Raw genomic sequence first — 27079 nt, 5'->3', positions numbered from 1 at the left:
AGTCAAACTTAGGGATCAGCATTGACTCTGTGCTGTATTATACCTGCTGTTTAAGAAAAGCCGATTTCAGTGAGATCAAATACACAAGGCATAATGGTTTGAAATAGGGAATCATTTCTTTGAACCTGACAGTGAAGTATGATTTTATAGCTCTGGGAAAAGGAATGAGGAAAGAGGCCAATGTGTTTCCGTTGTGCGGCACTGGTGTTTTTGAAGTACGGAGAGCACTCATAGCACATATAGGGAGACAAAGCAGGCACAGTCCCCAGTACATGCTCTTGAACTGTATCTTAGCTCACAGAGTGGGTAGGCAGTAATCTTGAGGAGAGGTTTTGATGTCACTTTAACCTACCACCGCCTTCACCCCAGTCCAGAAATCACAGCAACGTTCTATCTAGTGTGTTCACTGTCTCACCCGATCGGGTCTCTGAACTCAACACAGTTAATCATTGTTACCAAGCCTCGATACAGGTCAGTAAAGAACATAGCCAGGAGGTTGTAAGCCTTGGTGTTTTCAATACAAAATCTGGCCACTAGGATTGTCCAGATCCCTATTTCTGCTGGGAGCTTTGCTCCAGGAATGCAGTGTTTGGCAGGGCTTTGTCAAGCTCTGAAGATCCCTCCATGCTCAGGATGTCATGTCCAATTTTTATGCATTAAATATCCATTTCTGAACACTGCAAATATTTCTTTGCCTAATGTATGAGCAGTGGTGGTGAGAGAGAATATTATTTGGGGGGGCCAAGGGTGCAGGGGATAGTGCAGAGTGGCGCAGGGCAGTGCGGGGCCATCCCTCCCTTCTTTAGGGCTGTTATGGTGCCAGTGCATGCTGGGGGTGCTGGGTGCAGCGCTACGGCATCACGGTGGAGCAGTGGAGCTGCAATGAGGAGGCTAAGCCCTGTTAGGCCCGGTCTTCTGCCACTTATGTGTATGAGCTATAATTTGCCTAGGAAGAAACATCATAAACTGGGAGCCCTAAGTAGACACTGTGGTACAAAACACAATGGACTGTAAAACTGTCACTGTGTATGAAAAAGACAAATTTATTAAGATCTAAATATTCACTCTGAGGCTACAGCAGAATAAATGCTGTTACAAACAAGTAAGCACTAGGGTCTAACAATTTATACTGCTGATAAACAGCTCTCTGGTCTCATAGGTCTGCATGTTTTGAAACACTTAATGTTCTTGAAGTAATTAGTCAGATGCCATTTTAATACAAATTCCACCAAAAAGGTACAATCAAATGCATCACCTGTGACCACTGCAAGATAATTCATTTAATAAGATAACTCTGGGAAATAGGTAAAACAAAACAAAACAAAAAAACAAAAAAACAAACAAAAAAAAAACCAAAAAACCCTCAAAACATATACTTGTTAAATAGTAAGGTAAGTTTAGCAGCATTTCAAAAATTTGAAAGTCCAAAGGCTCTGTTAATCATGAAACCCTCAAATGCAACAATCTGAGGACTAGAGCCTATACTGTGAGCATAAAATGAAGGGATGGAGAATCATTATTTATCTGTCCAGGAAATGGGATGTCCACAGTGTGCAAAAAACAAAGACAAATGTGGGTAGCGTCATGGCTGTATTAAAATTTATAGTTCAGCATCTGTTACCTCTTGGTTGTGCTGGTGGATTCCCACTTAGCCAGAGAGCCAGGGTAGGCTATATAGTGTAGGGAAAGCTGTGGATAAACTACAATTTCATGCACCTTGGGCTAGATTTTGGCTGTATATTTAGATCCTCTGTGCTGCTCCAACAGTTTTTGTGGTTGTAAAGGACTGAAACTGCCCACAGCAGAATTACCAAGCTGTCCCTTAAAACAACCTAAACAAAAGCATCTATGTAACTCCAAACACATGCTTCCATTCGGTATTTCTATGAACCAGAGCTACACTCATCCCCATTGTTCAACCTAGAGAAAAGAGTCTAAAATGCTGCTTACCCTTTTTAGCCAAAAATAATGATTCTATGTGCCTTGCTAAATAGCAGCGATAAGCAACCTCTTCTGGGTGATACAGCTGATGATGGCTTTAGAGACAATGTAGATCCTGATTCAGAACCTGAATATGAACCAAAACCATGAGTGAACTGACTTCCATGCAGCAATATTTGCAGCAGTGGTTTGTACACCTCCTTCAAAAGAGCCAGTTATAGCCTGATCCTTTAATGAACAGTGGAGGGACACTGATAGTTCTCTTAGCTTATCGTCCCAATGAGGAGCCTACAGGAATGCAGGATCTGTCAAAAAGGTAAGCAGGCATCTGCACCCCCAAGCTCCTCTACATGACTGAATCAGCTCAGCACACTTGCACATGGTTACTGCTTTTTAACAGCCCCACAAAACAGCTTAAGGTGGCAGTTTTGAACCATGCTACGTTCCTACATACTGAAGCCTGAGTTCTTCCTTCTTTTTTTTAGCAACTGCTAACCTGTTCTTGACCCCTCAGGTGAAGCACTCATGACTTATTGCCACTCACACTACCACCAGAATACTTCATCTGTTGACTGTCAACTCAAGGTGTGAATAACTGATCAGTTCCCATCCCCATCATATGGCACCTGTTCATTAACTCTGTTCTAATGGTTGTTGGGACAACCACTGCCCAGCTGTAAGCATACTTAGGTTATTTCATGTGCAGTTTTTTGACTCCATAAGACAGCCTTTTCCTTAAACCACCAGTGAACAGCTAGTCTCTTCACAAGTGGTGCTTCAAAGGCTATTTGAACATCATTTGAAGAGGAGTGCACAGCAGGTAAGGCAGCACTGAAGTTGTATTTTACAATAGCAACTGTACTTTTGCAATTTTAAGGTATTTACCAGCTCCATCAAAGAAGAGGAACAAATATTTTTTAGGTACAACTGATCCCTTGGACATAGACTCCTAAACATCAGCAATGCACTCAAAGGGACTGCTGACCTGTTAGAAGGCCGGTCTTTGGGTTCTTCAAATTGAAAACCTTTGCTGTTCAATACTGGAGTAACTCCAGGAGGAAATTAAACATCAGATCTTTCTGGCAATAGATGGGGATAATCCCAGTTTCCTGCTCAATAGCCCATTCATAATAGAGCAGCTTTCAATGATCGCATGCATCATATCTGAGGCCAGAGATGCTGATGCACAGATGAAGCCTACAATCATTGTATTACAGAATAATGAGTTAGTGGAAAAGCACTTTGAAATAACTCAGGTATGAAAGGAGCTATCTAAAGTCACATTACGCTAGTGTATAACTGACGATTACCCTGAATGTCCCCCTACTCATTCTTAACAGTGCCAACATTAGATGGGATTTTTTTTTATTTTGTTCTTGAAGCTGAGAGAGAGAACCACTGGCCGTGATCACAGCTCTCTCAAGAATCGGCAGTATTATTTAATTTTTAAAGAAAAATGCAGTAAGATTGTAAAATAGCTGTGCACCACACTTTGGGGCTAGAATAGGGCTGTGCCAAAATAAGCAAGAGATTCTTAGAGAATTGTTCAATCACCCAGAGAGCTCAGTACAAAATTCCTGACATAAAATACTGAAGTAAAAAAATTAATAAAAGAAGCCACAAGGTTGTGTGATGGGAAGTGGACAGGTGTGGACATGAAGTAACGTTACTGAAACAAACTAGCAGCTCTAAGAGAAGTAGACCCTTATGCAGGTGAGGTTTTTCAGAAGAACTAGTAGAGTTGTCCAGCTTGAGATTATAAGAGTTTTCATCATTAAACCTGAGTGAATTTGGTTTGTTCCCAAAGACCCCTGGCTTCTCCATAAAGCACTGAAAATAAGGCAGAAATCATGCAAATCAGAACTGGGCTTCAAGTTCTTCACCAGCATTATCTTACAGTGAATACTGACACTTTGTTTGCTGCAGGTGGTGGACATATGCAAAACTCCCTTTTCCAAACTGTACTGACGCCTGGGATGAGGTCTGGTGACCTGTGCCGTTTCAGCATGTTTGGGGTAATCATTAGATCAAGCTTTGAAATCTGATGGTCAGCGCAAGGGAAGAAAAATCTGAGGTACAAAGGAAGATCAAACTCTCTTAACACCTAGTTTTTCTGTTTAAAGGAAAACTGCATTGATTGTTACAGAAAAGTACCTGATGCTGCTAATTTTATGTCCCCTTCCCCCCACAACCTGGCTGGGATTCTAATACCAGTAAAACCAACCATAATATATTTTTTTTTCTTCTAAAAAAATATGCGCATGTTCCTTGCAAAGACACACAGTGGAAAAGAAAGCAAGAGGAGGCTTTCAGTCTTTTTTATCAAAGGCATCAATGTCTCTGTTGAACCTCAAATATTTCGCCTAAGAAGGACAGGAAGGTAAAATAAAAAAATAGAAAGTGTGTTAGCAAATGCTCCCATGCAAAACTCTAAATTTTATTCACTTTTATTTATATATTCAACAATTCTAAAGTATTTACTTCTTGCTTTGACAAAAATGAAAAATATAGGAGCACTTTACTCTCTTTAGGAGAGAAGGGTTATATATACAGCTATGGAGAGATATCAGTTCCTCCTTTACATAAAAAGAAAAATAATATTAATAAAAAAGTGCTTCATTGATCAAAAAAGACTAAGAGCTGCAAGCATTTATTCACACTATACATCACAGACCCAAAAAACCCGTATCATAACCTCTTGGCACCTGTCATTAGGAACTGCAGAATCTTAGACTTAGTTTTGACTGTCTATTTGCACCACAAAACCACACAATATTAGTGTGCAGAACTATACCATGTCCCCTAAAATCAGACTTCTAATCACAACCTCAATGGAAAAGCCAGAGTGATAGGAGCTGTGTATTCCTCTGGCTCCTGTTCCAACTTTCTCTGTTTTACCTGAAACTGTAACATCTAGAGCAGTTCCAGGAACAATTGATTCTAGATGCAACTCAAACTGGAGACCCTATCTTTCTGTCTGCTCTTCCCTACCGATGATTTGAAAGTGTTTCAAAGCATGTACCAGGGAAGAACTCAAGGAGCCTTGTTAGCAGCCCCTTTGTAATTTAAGTACATAGGCTGCTATGTGAAACAGCTTGGAACATTCATGTTTGTCTTGTGAATCTTTAGCTTAACTCTACAGCAGTTTATGCTTCTTTCTCAAAGAGTGTGGAAAGTTCAGATGTCAAAAGTAAAAGGCCTTGACACTTGTTTCCCATTAGGTGCTACCAGACATTCTCTCTGTATGAACTTCACTCTAGGTGATGTTTTGATGCTTCACTACCAGCGAGTATCCATCTTGCCCAAGATCCATTATAATTCCTTGCACTTTCATACTAACAACTTTCAAATACTTCAATGGGATTTGTTCTTTTTGAGAACATCAGAAGCAGAAGCTGTCACAACTTAAATTTGGACAATAAATCATGGAACAGAACGTTATAATGCACCTTTCTTCTCCAAACTGTACTAAGCAGTGTTTATCAAAAGGAAAAGAGACATAGGCACTGTTCTCTGTTAGAGAGACTCACACTTTACTGAGGTGACTTATAAAAGCATGGAAAAATCCATGATTTGTTTTATTCTGGATAGGGCCCTTGGTCAGGATTTTCATGTCTGAGGTATGCAGACTGCAGAATGAAGAGAAGGAAATGTTTCACAGATGATACCAGAGGCAGTATGCTACCTTTTACTGGCTGACAGCCTGAGGGTAATGACATTTAGTTAGCATATCACAGCTGTCCTTTAGTTGCTTTGGGTTATCTCATTAAAGTGTGAGTCTGATCTACAGTATGATATTCATCCTATGTTTATAGGAACCATATGAATGTACTATTAGTGAAACAGCTCTGCCTTCTGCGTAAACCATCCTAAAAATGGAGCAAGGGTAGAAGTTTAAAAGCCTTCTAATTTCCCGGACATCACCCCCTTTTTTTTGTTTTTCAAATAAATTGCATTTACAGAATCTTACATAGAGGTGCCAGTGTAAAACCAGCCCCAAACAAGCAGTCTGTTCAATCCCTTTCCTTCTCACTTCCCTCAAACAAGCGCACACTTTCCTTAGCCGAAGGTGTCCAGATGTTTCCACTCAAAATAACGGCCAACTTGGCTAATGGCAATAACACATGGATTATATAATAAGTATGTACAGAGCCACTGAGTATGGAAATCTGTGATTGATTCCCCTTTCACGCAGGGAGGATAACTAAACCCACTCTAAGAACAGAGAGGGAGAGTGCTCTCTTGGGAAAGAGATTCCCATTTCTTCTAGCAGCAACAGTTTCCCAAACAGCAGTTTCTTGTTTGGAAGTAACAGGAGTGACTGAAAGCACTAGCACTGACGCTACAGGTATTCACGCTCTGCACGCCATCTCTGGACTGATTCCCCTCCTCTCCTTTCCTCCATAAAAAGGAGAAGTCTGTCTTCAACACAGCAATGGGAGTGCCAAAAGCATCAGGGAGACCTGGCTCTGGACCCAGCCTCCTTTCCCACTCTAGTCTTCCAGCAAACCAAAAAAAAAAAATATATATATATATATATATTATATATATATGTACACACAAACAAGATAAAAAGGAAAGGGGGGGAATAGATGGAAAAGAAGAGTCCCACAATCCAGTGGTACGTCCTAGAGCTCTGGCCCTCCGAGCAGTGTTCCATGCCTCAAAACTCCAAAGTGCATGGCTTCTCCAGTCCTACCAGCATCAGTTCACCAAGCATGTGTGGGTCCACGTAGGGGAAGATTAGCACTGTCTCTCTCTCCCATTCCTTCCAGGCTGGAGCTTTAATTTGAAGTGGCAGTGATGGGTTTATCCAGTTCAAGTTCAAGGCTGGAACAACTGGGGTGCAAGCTGCTGTAGCAAGATTTGCAGACTCTGCTGGGTTCAAAGAGCTGTTGACTAGGAACTGGCACCTTCTGGTTACAGCAACTGGAACAAAAGACATTCCCACAATTCCTTGAAGCAGGAACAAGAAGAGGAGAGAGAAATGGAAAAAAAATTAAAAGCATATTAACACAGATACTCAAGTTTTAACCTGACACTACCTCTTTATAAGTGCATGTGAAAGTGGCTAGCCCGGGAGACTGCAGTTGTTATTTTTTAAGTAACAGAGCACAGGCAGAAACAGGGCAAGCTTCCCTCCCCAGCCCACACCCATGTTGCAGCACTGATGGGACCAGCTCTACAGCTAAGGTAGAGCTTGAAGGCTAAATCCTTTTACCTATTATGTACCTAAATGGCACATAATCAGCTGCATAACTGCAGTTTTTGGCACTTATGCACAGTTTTCAATTCAGCTCTGCATACTGTCACTAAATATAATCAGTATGGCTCTGGTCTGCCTGGGCAGCTGTGCAGTGAAACAGATTTGCCCATGTATACCCCTAAGGCCAGGTAAATCACAGGATTTTACCTGCGGAAAAAAAATGAGGATCTGGTATTTGAGGCTGGACCCAACAATAAGAACACTTATCCAGGAAGCCCCAGTTTCTAGGTCTCCCTCTCACATGGGGTTTGAATCTGTGGTTCTGCTTCCTGGCACCAGTGTGGCACAGGCAAGTCTATATGCAGAGCCTTCTCCAGCACTTCTCTTGGGGCTGGGCCCCACAGCTAACCCAGAGAGGGAGTTATATTGAACCAGAAACAAATGTATAAGACAGAGCATGTGGTTCACTGAGATGACTGCTGCTTGGGAATGAAGGGCATTCAGGGCAGCTGAATGCTGAGCTGGGTGCTGTCTCTGCTCCTAAAGGGGCAAAACCTTTCTAATACTGTTTATAGAGTCTAGTCAATGAAAATGAAATGAAAAGTGCAGTCTGGCCAGCTTCAGGAGGGCTGGAGAAGAGGCTAAGTCATGCCTACAGAAGGCCCAAACAATTTTCTGGGGATTAGGAGATGTAGGTTCAAACTCCTTCTGGCTACAGGGGACATAAAACCTAGGTCTTCTGCTCCCAAGGCAGATGCCCTAACTATTAAGCTACTGGGCTAAAAGGCTGAAGGTCCCTCATCCCCCTCCATTTTACCTCGCGTGGTGCTCATCCAGGTTGATCCTGTCACCCATTTTCTCTGTGGTGAATGACAATCCCAAATGGGACTGCAGTTATGTGGCAGTGGACATGCCATTTGGGCCTCACTTTCCACCTGTAATTCAATCCCTGGCCTCTCTTGCTGAGTGCTTTAGGTGCCTGAATCTAACTTTCAAAGGGCCTTAGATGCCTAAATCACTGATGCTCTTTTGAAAATGTTACTTAGTTCTCAGTGCGTGTCCTGGGACCCTGGCTGAGGGCCCGGGCACAAGAATAAGTTACCACGAAATAAAAAAGCACAGGATTTACAGCACAGCAGCTGCTTTGTGGTAACTGCTCACAGGCATGCTCTCAGGTAAGAGAAAGCTAATCTCTGTCTGGCTGCTCCTTGATGAAAGAGGAGTAAGTTATTGCAAGTTAACTTTTGTGTACCACTGGATAGGAGAGAGGACAAACATTTATGTGGAATAACTGCCATGTTGTAAACTCCTGCCCATGTTTACCTTGCAGTAACTTGTTTGTGGTCCCACAACCTTAAACTCTCACCTTGTGCAAGCTGGCAAAAAGGCTGCTGAAAGGCTCTTACTTTGCTAACTAATAATGTGATCCATGTCTGCACAGTGGCCTAACAGAAAAAGGCGTTGTGTTGCTTTACTTGTCTAAAACTGCCTGCTTGGTAAGGATAAGTACCTGGGGGTAACTGGGCCTTTTCCTCCAGCTTCTTACAAGTAAATTCTTTAGAAAATTAAAGTACAAGACAGATAAAAAGTCATCATAATAAAATTAAAAAACTGTGGTCCTCCCAGTTCCTGCATGATACAATAAATGTGCGTACAGCAGCTCAGTGGAAGCACAGCAGCCCCACACTTCTACATATAGAAAATATACGAAAGTCAACACGAATCATGCAAAGCCATGAGATGAGCAGCCACGTATCTAGCCCATGCTTAGAAAGTGCACAGCGATGATGCAGCACAATGAACAGTCTTATACGCAGTCTTGTCAGGTGTCAGTTGGCAGAGGCACACTGGCTCATGCACCTCAAGGGAGCTGTGGATAAGATTTAAATCTGGAAAATGATTGAAATTCTTCTCCCCCACGCCCCCTCAAAGCCTGGCTCTGATCAAGTGAAGCTGACAAGAACTCCAGTTCACAGTTCTGCCCTCGAAGACTAGGAAGGCATTATTAAGGCTTTAGCAATGCACTTCAGGGATCTGAATTCTTCACATTGTACTCAGAAACTTTCAGGGTTTATCTGCTTGGCTGAAGCCTTTCTCATTAACTCTTTGGTGTCAGGACTTTGTGCTACTAGGGATCTCTGGTGGGAAATTGTTGCTGCTGCCAAGAGATTTCTGCTAGGAAGAAAAGTCTACATGTAGCAATCTTGATTCATCTTTCAAGATTACCACATGCCAAGAACTAATGGAGTGACAGTCAGCAAATGGAAATCTCATTTTTTACCTCCTTACGCCAGCCTCTGGTCTTAATCTCAGCACTAGCAAACTCAATGATGGTTATAGATTTGTATGGTGGTTTTGACACTGCCTCATGGACGCCATCAAAAACAGCTGGAGTGAAAATGACTTAATGCAACATAATGCAGAAAAGCCCTGCAGGAAAGCAGTTCAGGTATCCTACAGTCCTGCTGAAGCAATGATTATTCAGCACAAACCTACTGTTGGCAAACTATAATGAAGAGCAGCCAACAGTATTCTTTAAGATATGTACTGACTTGAAGTAGCTCATCTTACATGTTTGATTTTTTTCCCCCTGCCTAACCCTATGTGACAGGGCACACCGTTCCGAAATGACAACCCGTCACACTGAAACTCAGTCCCGTACACCCTGACAGACATCTGCTTCACCTGAGACATAAAACAAAACCACCCCCAAAACAAACAAACAAAAACCCAGCAAATTTGGCTTTCCTCTACAGTGCCTGGAAAATCATATTCATCCTGTGAGAGATGGCATCTTCTTTGCCTCATCATAATCTTACTACCACACCTCCCTTGTCTGGCCAGTCACAAACATCCACCCCTTGTATTACTGTTCCCCACACTGCTTGCTATTCCTGGAGTATTTTAATATCTCTATAATTGTTGGTCATCTCCTTCCAACATACTTCAAAGCTACACCAGGACTGTCTTGTAGCATTCCAGAAATACTAAGGCAAAAAGGAAAGGAACTGAAAATAAATTGGTGACTAAACATGGAGGCTACTCCCTCCTCAATTAGCATAGAAGCACGGTTTGCTACTCAAATGGGACTTAGTTTAAACTGAGATGTGTTTATGCTACAAAAAGCTTAATCCTAAATGCCTTCCTGTGGAAAGAGCGGCTTGGTTAGAACTCTAATCCCTGGCAGGCTGTACTATGCATCCACAATTAATTTTTGGTGGTTTCTGGGCAAGTGGAAAACAAAGGGAATACAGTTAGTTTGGAGAAGTTATCAAAGAAATACAGACAGACAACAGACAGAGGCTGTTGCAAATGCTCACCAGGTTTGATCAACACGTTCAATGTCCCTGCAAGGAGGGGAGAAAGAGCTAAGAGGAGAAACTAGCAAAAGAAGCAAATAGTGGCAATGAGGGACACTGGAGTTTTTTTAACCTGGCAAAAAGTTTAGAATATGTGGTTTTAAAACTCATTTCACCTTCAAAGGGAGAAAGGAAGAAGATCCACCCCGTGCAGCAGGATTAATATCAATGTAAATTACTGAAACTTGATTTGGTCTTCTAGTTGTTCAGGGTGCTTATTACTTATAGGTAGGTACCTTATAAACCACAAGGTTGGAAACATTAAGACCAAGAAATGCAAGAACTAAAGGGCAATTTGCAATAAGACTGAAATCCTGAAACAGTTTCAATTCTTTAGTATATAAAAGCACAATAGGAATTCCCCAGAGCACAGGCCTGTCTGGAAGTTGTAGACTAGATCCTAAGTGAGAGAGTGAGTCCAGGGAGATACGGGAGGCAAAGTGATGATGCTGAATGGGAACATTTTGCAATGGATGACTAAAATAAACAACCCAGTAGAGAAAAGACAAAGGAAAACACCAGACTTCATCTCTTATCATGTTCTTCAGACATGTATTATTTAAATACTTAGTACATATACTTTTCATCTGAAGTTATAAAATATATTTATTTATCTACACACACATAAACAGACAAGAAAACCGAGGAAAATGAAAACTGTTCAACTTCTGTTCATTCTTCTATGGGCTGATCTTTTCAGGAGGACAAAATGGAAAATAAATAGAAAAATGGACACAAACCAAAGACAATGTTTTAACTCACTGCTGCTTCTCATGGCAATACAGCATCAAAAATAAACTTTTAAGTTATAGCTCCTGTGATCATCTTGTCAACTGCGAGATTCAGCAAGAAGACTGTATAATATAGTGATTTTTTTTGACTCCTAAAAGCTTTAAAATACAGCCAAAAAACCTGTGATTCTCTGTCTCAAGCCAGAATCAAACTAATCAACAGGCTAGTGCTACCTGCCCTTCATCAGACCCATTGTGCTGGCTCTATCCAGTATGGCTTTTCTGGGCAACAGATTTTGCGAAGACTAATCCAATCAACCTGTATTACAGATGTCTGTCTCAAAATTTCTTATACAAGTCATGTAATGAGGAGGAAAGGAGGGATGGAGAAGGAAACAGTTTTCCATCCAGTGATGGAAAAAATGTTACTGAGGGGTTGACAGTATTAAATGGTAAATGGACTGTACAATGCTGTATTTTCTCCGATACAATATGAACACATTTCCCCAAAAACCAGCTGCTGGAAACTGGTGTAGTTTTAAGTAGGGAAACACAGTAATAACAGTTTCTGTAGCAACAGTGAGAGGGGTTGAGAAAGTAATGCTGCACATATGGCACAGGGGACAGTAAAGGAAGCACACGGCTCCTTGGCTGTTCGCTGTAAACACTTTCTGCAGCAGAAGCTCATGCTGCAGAAGCTGCTACTAATTCAGCATGAACTCCTACACTTCCAAAACAGAGCCAAGCCCAGACTTGAACAGAGGCCCTCAGCTGACTCTGCAGGTGCTGCTGCTGGATCAGGCTCTCTGCTAACCTGGCAGGCATTTCGGGTTGCCCACCCAGCTCAGCTCAAGAGAAGGGGCTCTGGGCAAATGGGTTTAGCCAGCGGCACCTGTCACATCCTGCAACTAGGCAGTAGGCCTGCGCGAAGTGGCTAATATTTGCTTCAGATTCAGCTGATTCGGGGGACAGTAATTTGATTCAGTGATTTGAATCACTATTCTGAACTGATTCAGCCGAATCTGATTCGGATTTTCGGCCGGCACAGAATGGGCCGAATCTCCAAATCAAACAGGCCCCATCCCCTGCCTGCTCTCCCAGCCCTATCAATAGCTGCCCTGCCCGGCCCCAGCCTCCTGGCTCTTTAAAAAAAAAAAAAGCCTGGCACTCACTGGCTGCTGCCAAACAGAGGGGTGATCAATGCTGCCCCCACTACCCCATGCTGTGTGGGGGGCTCCTCCATGAGCCCCCATCTGCCCACTCTCCCAGCCCCAGTGTCCCGGCTCTTTAAAAAAAAGCAAAAAAAAAAAAAGCCCCCACTCACTGGCTGCTGCCAGGTGGAGGGACAATCCCCACTGCACCCTGCTGCCCCACACTGCGTGGGGGGCTCTGCCACAAGCCCTCATCCCCTGCATGCTCTCCCAGCCCCCCACATGGCTGCTGTGCCTGCCCCAGCATTGGCTCTTAAAAAAAAAAAAAAAGCCCCCCCACTCACCAGCTCTTGCCAGGCTGTGGGGGGTGGGGGAATCCCTGCTGCCCCCCACTGCCCTGCACTGCATGGGGGGCTCGGCCATGAGCCCCCAGAAGTCCTGCTGGCCGCTACAGCATCTGGTGTGTGAGGGCTATTTTTTTTTAAGAACCGGGAGCTGGGCCATGCAGGGCAGCCACGATGGGGGCTGGGAGTGCGGGCACAAGTTGGGGGGCACTTGGGAGGGCTGGGGGAACAGGCAGGGGATGGGGTCTGGCAGGAGTCCCCCCACGGTCCCTTCCCCGCTTCTCCAGCCCCACTTCCAGCTACTGGCATAGAGTCTGGGTCCAGCTCCCTGCAGTGGCGAGTGGGGACTGCTCAAATCTCCAAATCTCTCCGAAGCTGTCTGAATCTTTTCCGAATTGATTCAGAGAGCTTCAAATTGATTCAGACCTTTTTATTAGTCTCTTGATTCAATTCAGATTCGGAGATTTGGCCGCCGAATCAGGCTGAATCTCCTCCAAAACAAATCTGCACCAAAAGCTTCGCACAGCCCTACTAGGCAGCTAACAGAGCAGCCACAGTCTTTGGTCCTCCCACAACTGCAGTTGCCTGTGTCTTCCCTGGGAAAATACTGTGCTTACCAGTATTTTCAAGGAAAAATCTTTACTTCTTCATCCTGCCTTTCAAAAACGAGGTGCATGTCTTACTACGGAGGCATGGTGTACGTGAGGAAATAAGGTAGTTTATAACATTTACTTATGAAACTATGTTTGCAAACAGCAGGCTGCCTCTGAATCAAAACTGAAGGGAAAAAGAGGTCTGAGTATGTTTCAACAGGTGCAGAGCTGATATGAGTTGCTATTTTTGAACTAGATGCTACAAACAAATGGGAATTCAATTAAGGAAGCAGCCTTGTCTTTCAAAGCTGAGTTCCTTGACTTCAGCAGTGAATATGGGCCTTATACTTTAACATTTCTTTTGTTTTTGTATCTTACCTGCAGTGGTGCTTCCTGCTGGCAAGCCAAAATGTACTGTCACAACCATAGCAATGGGCAGCTAGGTGGTCTGGAAGCCATCGTGTTACCTATGAAACACAGAAAACAAAGACAAAGGTATCAAGGAGCACTTATCTAGAGACAAATCTGAGGGCTACAGGCTATACAGGCAGGATAGATTGGGGAAAAAAGGTGGGGGGCTTTACTCTATACATTAGGGAACATTATACATCTTCTGCAATAAAGATGGGGACAGAAGAAGGACAGATCAAAGTCCTATGGGTCAGGTTTTGAGGGGGTAGGGGTGAAAGGGACTTGGTAGTGGGGGTCTACTACAGACCCCCACACCAGGAGAAGGAATTAGACCTAGAATTCTTGAAACAGCTCTTAAAGACAGTACACTCAAAGGACCTAGTTGTCATGGGTGACCTAAATTACCCAGACATCTGCTGGGAGGAGCAGTTGATTAGGTCTGCCCGTTCACCTAGGTTCCTAACCTGCATACAGGACCTGAATCTAATACAGGAGGTATGCAGTCCCACTAGGGGAAATGCCTTATTTGATTTTGTGCCGGCCACAGAGGAGGACTTGGTGGGGGATCTACAGGTACAAAGTAACCTAGGGGATAGTGACCACCAGTAGATAGGATTTACTATCTGGTGAAAGATGGGTAAGACAACTAGTAGGGCAGAAGTCCTAGACTTCTGAAAGGCCAACTTCAATGAGGTCAGGAGATTAGTTAGAGTGGGACTGAGGGATAATCACATCTGTGAGCTGGGAGTCCAAGAAGGGTGGGAGTTCCTCAAGGGACTGATCCTGCAGGCACAGAAGGACATCATCCCAGTACACACAAAGGGAGGCAAAAGAGCCAAAATACTTTCTTGGCTGAGCAAGGAAATTCAGGACAGCCTTCAGAGGAAACTGTGGAAGCAGGGGGCAGCCACCAAGGAAGAATATACCTGCTTGGCTCGCACTTGCAGGGAAGCAGTGAGGAAGGCCAAAGCAGATGCAGAACTCAAGTTAGCAACAGAGATTAAGAGCAACATAAAAGCTGTCTTTAAATATATAGGGAGCAAGAAGAAGGCGCAGGGTAACACAGGGCTGCTAAAGAATGGACTAGGGCAACTCATAACAGATAGGATGGATAAAGCGGAGCTCTTAAATGATTTCTTTGCATCTGTGTTCCTAGACACAGATACAAACACACCTCCTAACGAGACTTCAGTCTGGCGTGAGAGAAATACCAATCCACCAGTGGTGAGCGCTGACCTAGTGAAGGGGTACTTGGAGGGGTTGGATGTATTTAAGTCAGCGGGCCCGGATGATCTTCACCCAAGGGTACTAAAGGTGGTGTCATAGTGAAACCACTGGTGCAACTGTATGAGCACTTGTGGCACTCAGAACAGGTACCAGAAGACTGGAAAAGGGCTGATATGGTCCCTATTTTCAAAAAGGGGAGGAAGGAGGACTCGGGTAATTATAGGCCAATTAGCCTCACCTCTATTCTTGGCAAGATTTTAGAAAAAATCATAAAGAACCACATTTGGGGGGGGGGGGGGGGGGGGGGGGCAGCAGGTAACACAATGTTAAGGGGCAACCAGCATAGGTTTATAGCAGGCAGATCCTGCCTGACTAACCTGGTCTCTTTATGACCACATCACAAAGTGCTTAGATGCAGGGGAGGAGATAAATGTTATTTACTTGGATTTTAAAAAGGCTTTTGACACAGTGTCGCACCCAATTCTCACAAGCAAACTGAGTAGCTGTGATGTGGATTTTTTCACAGCAAGGTGGGTGAAAAACTGGCTTATGGGACGCACCCAGAGAGTGGTGGTGTATAGGTCGGTTTCCTCCTGGAGAGATGTGGGCAGTGGTGTCCCCCAAGGCTCTGTCCTTGGACCAGTACTGTTCAATATCTTCATCAACGATTTGGATACCCTCTATGCGGCATTGGTGCGACCGCAGCTGGAGTACTGCATCCAGCTTTGGACACCGCACTTCAAAAGGGATGTGGATAACCTTGAGAGGGTTCAGAGGGCTACTCATATGGTTGAGGGTCTGCAGGTAAGATCCTATGAAGACAGACTGAGGGACCTGAATCTCTTCAGCCTCTGCAAGAGAAGGCTGAGAAGTGATCTTGTGGCTGTCTACAAGCTCATCGGGGGTGGTCAGCAGGGAACAGGGGACACTCTGTTTACCAGGGTGCCCCTTGGGGTTACTAGAAATAACGGCCACAAACTGAAGGAGAGTAGATTTAGGTTAGACATTAGGAAGAAATTCATTACAGTGAGGGTTGCCAAAATATAGAATGGTCTTCCAAGGGAGGTGGTGCTCTCCCCTACCTTGGAGGTGTTCAAAAAGAGATTGGACAAGCACCTGCCTGGGGTAGGGGGTCAGACTCGGTGATCTACTAGGTCCCTTCCAACCCTAGAAATCTATGAAATCTATGACCCAAACTCAGAAAATCAAGGCAAGGTGCCTTTTGCTTTAAGGGGACAGAATCAGAGTTGGCAATAATGAAATAAAGAGAAGACAACTCTCAAAAATGTGATTCAGTGCATTCTCCCCAGGCACACAGAAATGAATAGGGCTTAACCCTATTTCACTTTACATGCCTAAACGTTTCACATGTAGAGGCAGAACTGCAAGTCTGGGCACTTACAATCTGCAACTCAGTGGCCACATCTACATGAGATGCTGACTGCGCAGTAGCTCGTTACTATTGCACAGTAGCATTTCACGGCACAAAGCGCGATGCAACACTACTACACAGTAGTAATGAGATTCTGTGCAGTAAGCGTGATCTAAAGGCTGTTTGGCGACGCTACTGTGTAGTAACTCCAGTTACTGAGCAGCCATTTAGTACTTGTGTATGCAAGTACTAAATGCACAGTAACAATTGTGCAACCAGCTTCTCATGCAGGTGTGGCCAGTATTGCCCTTCAGTGCTACTACCCTGCTCGGTAGTGCTGTGTTTCAGCTAGGTAAGTAGACAGTGAAACAAAACAGCTCATGTATGTGTAAAGCTGGGCAAGTCCTGAAATTTTAGGCAGGCAAAAAACATGGCTATCAGGTGTGAGAAAGTCCCTTTCTACTACTTAGCCCAATGATACAGTGGATACAACACTTAGCTGGGGAGCAGGATACCTCAGTTCTACAACCTACCTGCCCAGCAAGGGTTTTAGAAGTGTCTCCTGTTTCCCAGCCAAGTGCTCTAATCTTTCAACCAAGGGCTGAGAGTATGGACAAACGTAACACTTGGACTGCTTTAAACACAGTTTAAACTACAGGGCTGGATCCAGACATACAGGCACATATGGTTTATGGTTCTGCACACTTCTTTGCGGTGCCACAAATCGCATACATTGCATGTTAAACCATGCATAGTGCTGCTAATGTGCAGTTCTGGGGCAAAATTTGCTACTGGAATTTCCTGGTAGCATATTAAAAAAAAAAAAAAAAAAAGGAAGAAAAATGCAGCACAAAGCACACCGAAGTGGTGTATGCCAGGACAAAGGGCTGACTGCTGCCCTGTCTCTGTGTGCTGCAGAGACCCCACACTGAGGCACTCTGTGCACTCCTGGCTGGCTGGGGTGCAGCGTGACTTGAGCAGGAGAGCAGGCAGCCCTGGGTTGGCTGCTCCTGTCTCGAGGCACACTGTGCCCCAAACAGCTGCTCTGAGGCTGGCTGGGGCCAGGGTGCCTCAGCGTGGGAGCTCCACATGCTACACAGTGGGGCTCCTGCACGGAGGCAGGTGGAGAGAGGGGAGCAGCCGGCCCAGGGCTGCTTGTTCCCCTGTCTTGAGGCACATTGCATCCCCGCCAGCCGGGGAGCGGCTGGCTGGGGCACAGAGTGCCTCTGTGTGGAGGCTCTTCAGTGCATGGAGATGGGGCAGCAGGTAGCCATAGGCTGCCTGCTCCCCTGTCTCCATGTGCCACTCCATGGCTGCCTAGGTCACAGGGTGCCTCAGCATGGAGGCTGCCTCCCAGCTAGCCCCACAGGGAGGAACCCTATGCCCCAGCCAGCACCCCCTGCAGCACATGGACCAGTGGAACAATGTGACCCGCTGCAAACTGCATGAGCAGGGGCGGGCACTGCAGCACAATGTAGTGGCACAAATTTGTGCCACTACTATTTGTGCTGCTGCAAAGACATGCCCCTGCTCGTGTGGACATGGCCCAAGTGTCTAGAGGGACAAGCCAATTTAGAATGGTTTGAACCTCCTGGACTGTCTCCAAAGCATACCTGTTTGTTGTTTTTTAACAGGTTCAGTATTATGTGCGGACACTAATATTTCTGTGACTAGTGTCTGGGCAGTCTTCCAGATTTCCCACATTGCAAAGCTACTCTGGTACACAGCCAAAACTGTATGTCATTAACCCTGACCCTGTCCATGCCATCCCAGACTGATTTGGGCTGGGGGGCAAGAAGAGGAGGACAGTGGCTAGGTGGGTACAGTGGGTACCCTTGCTTCTGGAGTCCCAGGGAAGCTGAGTATCTTTGCAGCTTTTAAACAGAACTTTCCCCCAAGACCCAGGTCAGTTTCATTCTACTGGTGGCAACTAACCACACTTTGGGGCATCCTAGGCTGATCTGAGCCAGGGAGGTAGCTAGGTGGGTAGTGGAGTACGCCTGCTTCTGAATTCCCAAGGGGCTACCAAGTCTTTGCAGCTTTTAAACAACACTTTTCCCCAAGCCACTTCTTAATTTAATTAAATTCCTGACCTTTGGCAGCCCCCTACACCAGAGCACTGGGAACCTACAAGCAGGGGTCTAGGCACTTCCCAACCCCACTATAGGAAAGCCTTCTTAAGCCTGAGCCAGAGACCTTGGGCAGCCCTCTAGAGCACCCAGGCCACCCTTTCATTCCTAAATCAACCTGTGATGCACTGAACCCTGGTACACTGCCAGAAACTGAAGTAAAATGAGGAGTGGCTTGGGGGAAGTGCTCTTCAAAAGCTACAAAAGCTCTGGCAGCACCAGAGCACCCAGCTTGTGGGAACCCAGAAGCAGAAGTCTAGGCAGCCCCCAACACACACCCACACAAGCATGCACATCTGGGCTCCCTCAGTCATGGCACCACCAAATTTTATATATACAGTGCAGGAATGGTCTTTATAGAACTCAATGTTAGTGAAAAAAGGGAGCAGAAAAATGCAACCGTGGTCGATTGATTTCTTCCTGTTCCTTGGCATCCAGCTAGTCAGGGTCTTCCTCTTTTTGGAGAACAGTGGAGCAAGGCACTGGCATTCAGGCAGGCCTAGGTATTCGCCACCACTCCCCAGCAGCAGTTGGACAGCACCGCAATGCCTAAAAGGTGACTTCTACTTAGAACTCTTGGCAGTGTGCATATGCATGCCTCTAAACTGGGACAGTTGTTAACCAGTTTCCAACCAGTGACATTCTTGGAATGGTTCAAGTACTATGTCTATCAGGACTCGACGTAGAGGCCTCTCCAGCCCTCCATTTGAAGCTGGCCCACTGGTCAGCCAAGATGTATAAATATGTGGGGTCAGGAGAAATGAACAAACTGGAAGGTGTGTGGCTCATTGAGCTGAATGCAGTCCTGAAAAGCAGGGGGCCTTGGATCTAGCCTGGGACCCTACTTTTGTGGGGAAGAAACTTTCTACTATTACATATTCACTGACTATTAAATACAACATGACATGGACTAGCTCCAGGAGAAAGGTGTGCAGATAAGCAATGCCTGCTTGTTATAGCACTTGCTGAGAACCAGACAATACAGTTACAAACTTGTTCTGGGGAAGGGTGTCCCAGAACTCAGGTCTTTTACCCCCTAGGGGGATGCCCTGATCACCAGGCTATTGGGCTAAAATACAGGAGGGCTGCCCACTTGCAACGCAATTCCATTTTTCCTGCGGCAAAACAGAATCCCAAATTGTACCTAACTACCAAAAGCTACAATTACATGGCTATGTGCAGGCCATTTAGGCCCACAAAGTGAACAGGATTTTGCCCATAATACCTCGGTTCCTGATTTTTTTCTGCACTGTAAAGGCATCCCAAACACATACATAGTGAATAGGTAGTGCAGGGAATTATTAAGTCCTTCCACAGTTTCTCAAACAGAGTTCATATGCAGACAGCTGAAAGCAGAGGGCTTAAAGGCACAGGTACAGACATTCAAAGTATTACAAGACAAGTTAAGGCAACGGGGTAGTTTACCAGAACCCGTAATATTATGGCTTGTGTTAAGAATATTATGTCCTAACAGAAGGAAAGAGGAAGGAATATCACAGACAGGGAGTTAGTCTGTACCTCTGTGTCCTGTTTATCCACCTGCTCCCAGCTGGCTTCAGAGAAAATCTCTGTGCTGCAGCGAGACAAGCAGTTCTGATCCAGATTGCTTTCCGAGTCGGGTATTGAAGTCTGTTGGTAAACAAACATAGCTGAACAGAACCTGCACATACTCCCACTTCTACATGAACAAGATTTGGACAGCTGAGAAGGGGGAATCTGTGCACCTCCTGCTGGGAAAGACCAGGGTTTGGGTCATATACACTTACCTACCTATAATTTAGATTGCAGTAGCACAGACAAGAATGCTATCTGGGATGGGCTATGGATCCACAAAATGAGGGATTTTGCTTGGATAAAGCTATACTTCAACATGTCAGATAAGAACTGTTAGCCCTTTAATACCAGGATTAAGCAAGGTGACATGGGTTTAAGATCTATGTACTACTGTGTATGTGAAAAGGTCTGGCAATAAAGCACATAGTTAACCGTGGCCCCCTAAGAATATTACAGTTATAGCCTGTTACTCTAGCTTCACACACTAATTCCCTTTCCAGCGTTCTTTCACTTTTAAAACATATTTGTAGCATGTGTGCCTTGCTGTCTCAGATGTCTCATGGGAAGATGCAAGGTAAATCCATACAGGAGAAGACATAAGGACTAGGGCATACTTTCACATGTAGGTCTTTGGACTGATGCTTCCTTAATATACACTTGCCAGGCAAACCTTTTACACTGACATGTTTGTTCTCCATATGCTTGTATACAGAAGCTTGTACCAAAGCCAGGCCAGGCAGAAGAAAAAAAGTAGAGCCAAGAAACAGATTTTTAAAATATGTTTCGGTGGCCTAAAGATGGACACAGGCACTAAATGGTATCCATCAGCATGCAGATACCTAATTCCCAGTCTAGATTACAAGCTATGAAAGCCTTTAATAAAATGAGTGCTTTGAATTAAGCCTGTGGGCCACATTTCTGCTAGGAATCCAAGCTCCTGCTAATGAGAAAAGACAAGTTTGCTTTGAATGATGCTCAGCAGAACTTTCATTCACACACTCAGCATTTAGCTATTCATTGTACTGTCACTGGCACCAATCTGACTGGCTCCAGAAGCCCATACAATTCTCTCCCAATGAATACACCTGGGACTATCCACCAGCTCTGCCAGCCAGACCTCTTTGTCAGTTCCAAAAAATGCTTATGCCTACATGAATAAAAATTGAAACTTGTAAACAATGTACAGTTGTGTTGTTGTTGAAAACTAATCACATTACAATATGCATGTGTTACATTTTAATTAGTATTTTCTGTGCTGTGGTAATGCCCAGAGACTCCTAGGATCTGCCTGTCACTATGCTCGGTGCTGTTCAAACCTTCCTTCAGAAGACAAAGCCTGCTGTCAGAAGATTACAACATAAGAATTTTCTTAAACCTCCCCATTTCTTCTCTCTGCCTTCATCTTCTCTCGTCTTCTCTAGCTCTTCCTCCTCCTTCCACTCTCTTATACATTTGGCAGTACCAGGCCTTTGAAAAAACAAGCTATGAACATTGCACTAGACTGTATAATTGCTTGACAGTAGTAGGTCTTGAAAGAACAAGTAGGGAAAGCCTCTGCACATGTGGCTCCCAGCCCCTCTGGCTCCCCACTGACCCCTGACACTCAGCTGAGTGGTACGGGCAGCAATTTAAAAGCTGGAGGGTCTGGTCTGAGAGAAAGGAAGGCAGAGACCTTTCCTAGCCTGGCTCCCTGCTCCCCCTTGCTGTCCTGCAGAGTAGCAGGTGGGAGCAGGTTCAGGGAAAGTCTCCTTGACCTGTCTCCCAACCCCTGCTCCCAACCACTGGCTTTTCAGTCACCGCCCCACCATTCAACTGAGTGGCTAGGGGAAACCAGTGGGAGCCAGCAAAATCCCCTGACTCTCCTCAAAACCAGAGATTACCAGTTTTGGGAAGTGGCTACTATTCTCTTCTCCACCTGCTCTAGTAGAAGGAGGGGGCAGCTATCCCCCATGTCTTCTGAAAACTGGGGTGACCCCAGGCACAGAAAGACAGAAAGACTTTCCTTTGCCCCTACTCCTCCTGATCCCCAGGAGGAGTTAACCCAAGGGAAAGCATATAGGCATTCAGTTTCCCAAATGCAATTTAACCCTGGCTGTTGCTGTGCTTTTTTTCTCCCAAAGTGGCCATTTTTGCTCCAGAAGAAAAACCTAAGCAATGTACACTTTTGGTTTCTACTGGGAGAACAGCAGTTCTCCTGAACAACTGAGCACATGTACCTGACCAGAGTAAGGCTGCTGACACTAATTTCCCCTTTGAAGTATTACTACAGCAGCTTAGTTCAAAGAGGAGGAATAATGGGCAAAATTAGGTTTCTGAGGAGAATTTAAAGGAATTTAAAAACTGACCTATGCATATAACCTTAACACCACTAGAGACTTTGAACTTAGCATTATGACCTTACAGATACCACACAGCTTCTAAAAACTGTATAACATCTAGAATTTTGTAACTACACTCTGTAAAAAGGATGCAGTTAAGCCATAGCATGCACGCTATAATGAAATTATGATTTGATTGCATCTTCTTCCAGCTGCCTTAAATAGCTCCTATGTGGCAAAGCCAAAAACCTGGCTTAATTGTCCCCCTGAATATTCCCATTTTGTAATGGAAATCCAAAGTTGCACAAGCAGCAGCACAGGCATCCTAAGCCTTTCCTCTTAACGAGCCTCATGTAAGGACTCTTATCTAAGGAAAGGAGGCATAGCTTGGACTTGGTGGTTCCTAGCTGCCAGAAAACATGTTTACTTCCCCTCATGATAAACTATGCCACGCACCAGCACACCAATCCCCTGGATCTGGCCTATTAACTTAGTTGTAAATCTTTAAAAAAAAATTATCTCAATCTTTATATGAACACAGCATGAAACATGGAGCATGCTTAGACACCTTTGATTCACCTCATTCCACAGTATAGTCAAGGTGTGTTTAAACTCAATACCAAACCCACATCCTAGAGTGTCACTGGTAGCTTAAATATAAACTACTGACATTTGGCTAAAAGATCAGTTAGCGTGAATTGCTATTTGTCATGTGGTAAATTGGACTTTTGCCCATTTTGGCATCTTTGAGGCTTTTGTAAAGAACTGCCTTGGCCAGAAAACATCAGCTAACCAGAGGAAAAATTCCTTACCATACAGCATAGTAGTTGGGGCTCCAAAAGCTTGACGAGCCAATCCCCTGTTGTCAACAAGGGCTGAATTCCATTAGACTTACCACTTCATCCCCATAATCCCCATTGAAGCGTAGCGAACTGTTGAGGTACTGGCTCTCCAAACGACTCTTCAGCTCTTGCACCTGCTTTTTCAAAGTCTCCACTTCTTGCTGATGACCAGTTTCAATCTGGCGCAGGCGCTGCTGGATAACGTCCGTGTAGACTGGCATTCCATCATCATCCAGGTGGCTCCTGGCAGGTTGGTCTGGACTGCTGGCTGTCAGTTGCCGACCAGCAGGGCTCGGTACCCACTTGTGGTGCAAATTCCTCAAATGAAACTGGGCTGAACTACAACTTGCTGTGGAGACCTGCCGGCTCAAGGAGGCTTTGCTCTTACCATCCTCTCCATTAACACAATGTCCGTTTGCTGCAGGGTATTTCTGGATAATATTAAACCCTGCAGGTTTCTCTGTCACCTTGTTCTCAGTTTCTGGCTCTCCATTACATACAATCTCCTCTTTACTTTCAGCTAAAGGCAAGGCACAAGGGGAAGGCATTAGGCTGTAAGTATTATTTCTGTTAGAAGTCCTGTTTACTTTTGTTCCCGTTTTGTGCAGTTCTAGCATGCTTTCCCCTTCTGGCCTATATTCGGCAGTTTCAGAATGCTCCACAGCACTGTTGTCTATCAGATGAGGTCTGTGGCAAGGACCTTTCTGCATTAGGTCTTGCTTTCCTTCATTTTCTGTTAAGGTTTCAGTAGAACTTTCAATATTGGATGTTCTTGCATCATGGATTGTGATGGGTAATGGAGGGCTGGGCTGTGGTGTACTATAGTGACTCTCTGTTTCCATCTGCAGCCTACTAACACCTTCTTCTATGTTGTTCTGAATATCACTACTTACAGTACTCTCTGTAACAGTTTGTAGTCCTTTCACTTGAGGCAACTTCTGGATATTGTTACTGAGATCAATATATTCATTCTGTTGCCCTTTAAACTCAGAAGCACCTTGTGAATCTGGATGTGGATTGGGCAATGGATTGTTCATTATTGTAGCTGGATCTCTCTCCGACTTTTTATAGAAGCCATCAACATGAACACACAGGTTTTCAGTTCTGTTCTCCTTATCCAGGACAATCTCTTCCTCCTCCTCCTCCTCTTTACCTGTTGATCCCAGGGTGCCTCTCAAGAGCTCCTCCAAACCAACATCTTCTTTGGTGGCCTCCTGCAAAATGTTTTCCATCTGTCCCTCTGCCACACCAGCTGCAACTGAAAGTTCTGCTCCAACTGGAGCTCTGCACTGTTTGCTCAAGCTGTCTCCATCAAATGGATCATCCCCTGGATTGCCAAGACTGTTCAGCTCCAGGGACCTGCGGTGCTCTTGCCATTTTTCGTTTAGGCTGGGATCACTACTACGTCGGTTGTTAGTAGGCACATTGCTGTCACAGGCTGTTGTCAGATTGTCAAATGATCTCGTCTTTGGTAGCCTGTAAGGATCAGAAATAGTCAGAATCGAAAGCTTGTTTTTAAAAAAATGTTTAAATACAACAGTTTGCAAGCCTCCCCATTCTGAAATCAAAAGCAGCTGCTGGTCACTGCTGAATTCGGTAATGCACTAAAGCAGTTTTCAACCTGTGGTCCATGAGCTCCTAGGTGTCTGTGGGCTATGTCTAAGGGGTCTGTGAAAGGTGACTTTGATCAATCAAAAGTATGTGAATACCCACACTTATAATTTGAAGGGTCCGCACCTCCATTCAAAATCTTTTAAGGATCCATAAATGAAAAAAGGTTGAAAACCACTGCACTACAGTATTACTGAGTTCTACAGATCATCTGTGGTACAAAGTTCCTCCAGTACCTTTCCTCTGGATCAAGCTCTCCATCAGGAAAATTTCTTCAGCTAAGGTTCAGACAATTCCCAGGATACCCCATTTCCTAAGTATAATGCACCTGAATCACTTTATGAAATGGCTTCCTCAAAGAGAAGGGATGCACTAGTTAAAAGACAGTAATACAGGTAAAAGCAGACTGCAGAAAAAATTGCAAGGCAGCCACAAGTGAAATATCCCATGGCATTCTGATCTCCATAGTACATATGCAGTCCACTGAAACAGGAGAACTAGCACAGCGGCCAAGGATACTACCTGGGATGCTCCAGCACTATGCAGTATGTCGAACTTTGTTCTATTTGCTAATTTACTGCAAAATCTCTTCTGGGCTCTGATGTGTTTGCTGCACAACAACTCATGAAACTAACAACTTTTTAAATTGAGAACAGCTACACAGAGATTATTTGCTAGCCAACTTAACGGCCCCACTGTTAGACCACTGGAAAAACACTTCCCTCCCACAAGTGCTCCTCTCCCTAAATCCACAACTTCTCTGTTGATCTTACTTCACAAGACTGGATTTCTGGGCTCTAGGCTCACCTGCCCAGAGGCTGATCTTCAGGGCTGGAGCCTGGAACAGGGTAAGGGGCACAAGTATCATCAGCAGGGGTTGAAGGGGAAGAACATGGCAGGTAAACAGCATTCCAGAGCATTAAATTACGCACATGGCACACAGGATACAGCACCTAAAATGAGAAAATGTGCATATTTAAGCATGGTAACTTGTCTTGTTCTGAGATCATAAGGAGTTACTTTAATCTGATTTTGCTGCTCTAACTTCAATATTTATGTTTACAGCCCAAAGCCCCTGTTAGATCCCTAGGTACTTCTGGAATCCAGGTCATGTGAGAATTTTAAATAATTTACACCTGGCTGTACAGCCATTTCCTTTTCTTCAGATGTAGGGATTTTGGCATACCACTTCTAGCCTATATCTTCTCATGAATTACTTTCTGGAATGTGTTGGAAGCTAAAACTTTATTCCTGAGCAACTTAGATACACATATAAACACAGACTGGAAGGGGCCTCCCAGACCCCACAGCACTCAGTTGAAAAAATGAATCCTACAGTGTGCCATGGGAAAGGAGCAGAGGAGACAAGGACACTGCTAGTGCCTGCCACCATTATTATATTGTCAAATGACTGTAGAAAGAGGACTGTGCCCTCTACTCCAGAGAAAGGCAAATCTACACAAGTCTGACTTGGGTAAAAATTCCTTCCTACCCTATCTCTAGTGACCAATGTGGCCCTGACTGCCTGAGCAAGACTCTCCTGGTAAGTTCCTGAGGTTTAAAAGTATTGGTAAGAAACCGGGGGAGAAGGCTGAGAGTGATTCATAAATCCTTCATGCCAGAAGTAAATATAAAATCAGAGAAAAACTATGGAAAAAATGTACTACTGAGAAAAGCACAGCAAGAAATGGAAAGATAATAAGCTACTACATTATCACCATGATAAACAAATAAAGAATACAGCAGCTCATTTTCTAGGGGATATTTCTTGCAGAAAATCATAGCCTTACAGGGTTGGAAGGGACCTCAAGGGTCATCTAGTCCAAACCTGCACAAACGTAGGATGCACTGTTCCTAAACCATCCCTATCAAATACTTTTCTAGCTTTGCTGTACAAAGCTCTAATGAAGGAGATTCCACAATTTCCCTGGAGAGGTTATTTCACCATCCTACAGTTCTGACAGCAAGGAATTTCTTTTCTGAGATTTAATTTCTGTCTGTTTTGCTACAGTTTAAGCCCGCTGCTACATGCCCTGTCTTCTGTGGCAAAGGAGACCAGTTGTACCTCTCCCTTCTTTATGACAGCCTTTCAAGTAGCTGAAGACTGATAACATGCCCCCCACAATAACACCTTAATCTCCTTTTCACCAAATTAAACACCCCTAATTCTTTCATCCCTTCTTTGTGCAGCTTGCATTCTTAACTCATTTAATGGATTCATAGATTCATAGATTCATAGATGTTAGGGTTGGAAGGGACCTCAATAGATCATCGAGTCCGACCCCCTGCA

The 27079-nt window shown here is 44.4% G+C and overlaps 2 protein-coding genes across 6 annotated transcripts in view; one reads left to right on the top strand and one right to left on the bottom strand.

Annotated features, from left to right (window-relative positions):
- LOC102565677 (acyl-CoA dehydrogenase family member 11) overlaps positions 1–4574 on the top strand; it is a 36616-nt gene extending 32042 nt beyond the window's left edge. The window contains exon 15 of the mRNA XM_059713594.1: positions 3868–4574. Within this exon, the coding sequence (XP_059569577.1) occupies positions 3868–3931 (64 nt within the window). The 3' untranslated portion in view covers positions 3932–4574. The remainder of the gene's footprint in view (positions 1–3867) is intronic.
- MTMR3 (myotubularin related protein 3) overlaps positions 4373–27079 on the bottom strand; it is a 208261-nt gene continuing 185554 nt past the window's right edge. For 2 of the 5 annotated variants that reach the window (XM_059713592.1, XM_019493673.2), the window contains exons 16-21: positions 25597–25742; positions 23232–24654; positions 19983–20093; positions 13704–13792; positions 10468–10494; positions 4373–6897 (exon numbers count right to left, since the gene is read on the bottom strand). In XM_059713592.1, the coding sequence (XP_059569575.1) occupies positions 6726–6897; positions 10468–10494; positions 13704–13792; positions 19983–20093; positions 23232–24654; positions 25597–25742 (1968 nt within the window). In that variant the 3' untranslated portion in view covers positions 4373–6725. The remainder of the gene's footprint in view (positions 6898–10467; positions 10495–13703; positions 13793–19982; positions 20094–23231; positions 24655–25596; positions 25743–27079) is intronic. The other 3 variants (XM_019493674.2, XM_006268932.4, XM_019493675.2) reach the window with 3 other exon arrangements.

The sequence above is a fragment of the Alligator mississippiensis genome, chromosome 10 (genome assembly GCF_030867095.1).
Source record: "Alligator mississippiensis isolate rAllMis1 chromosome 10, rAllMis1, whole genome shotgun sequence".
In the NCBI taxonomy this organism is placed as follows: Eukaryota; Metazoa; Chordata; order Crocodylia; family Alligatoridae; genus Alligator; species Alligator mississippiensis.
Note: the sequence above shows the minus strand (reverse complement) of the source record. Positions and strands in the feature narration are given on the sequence as shown.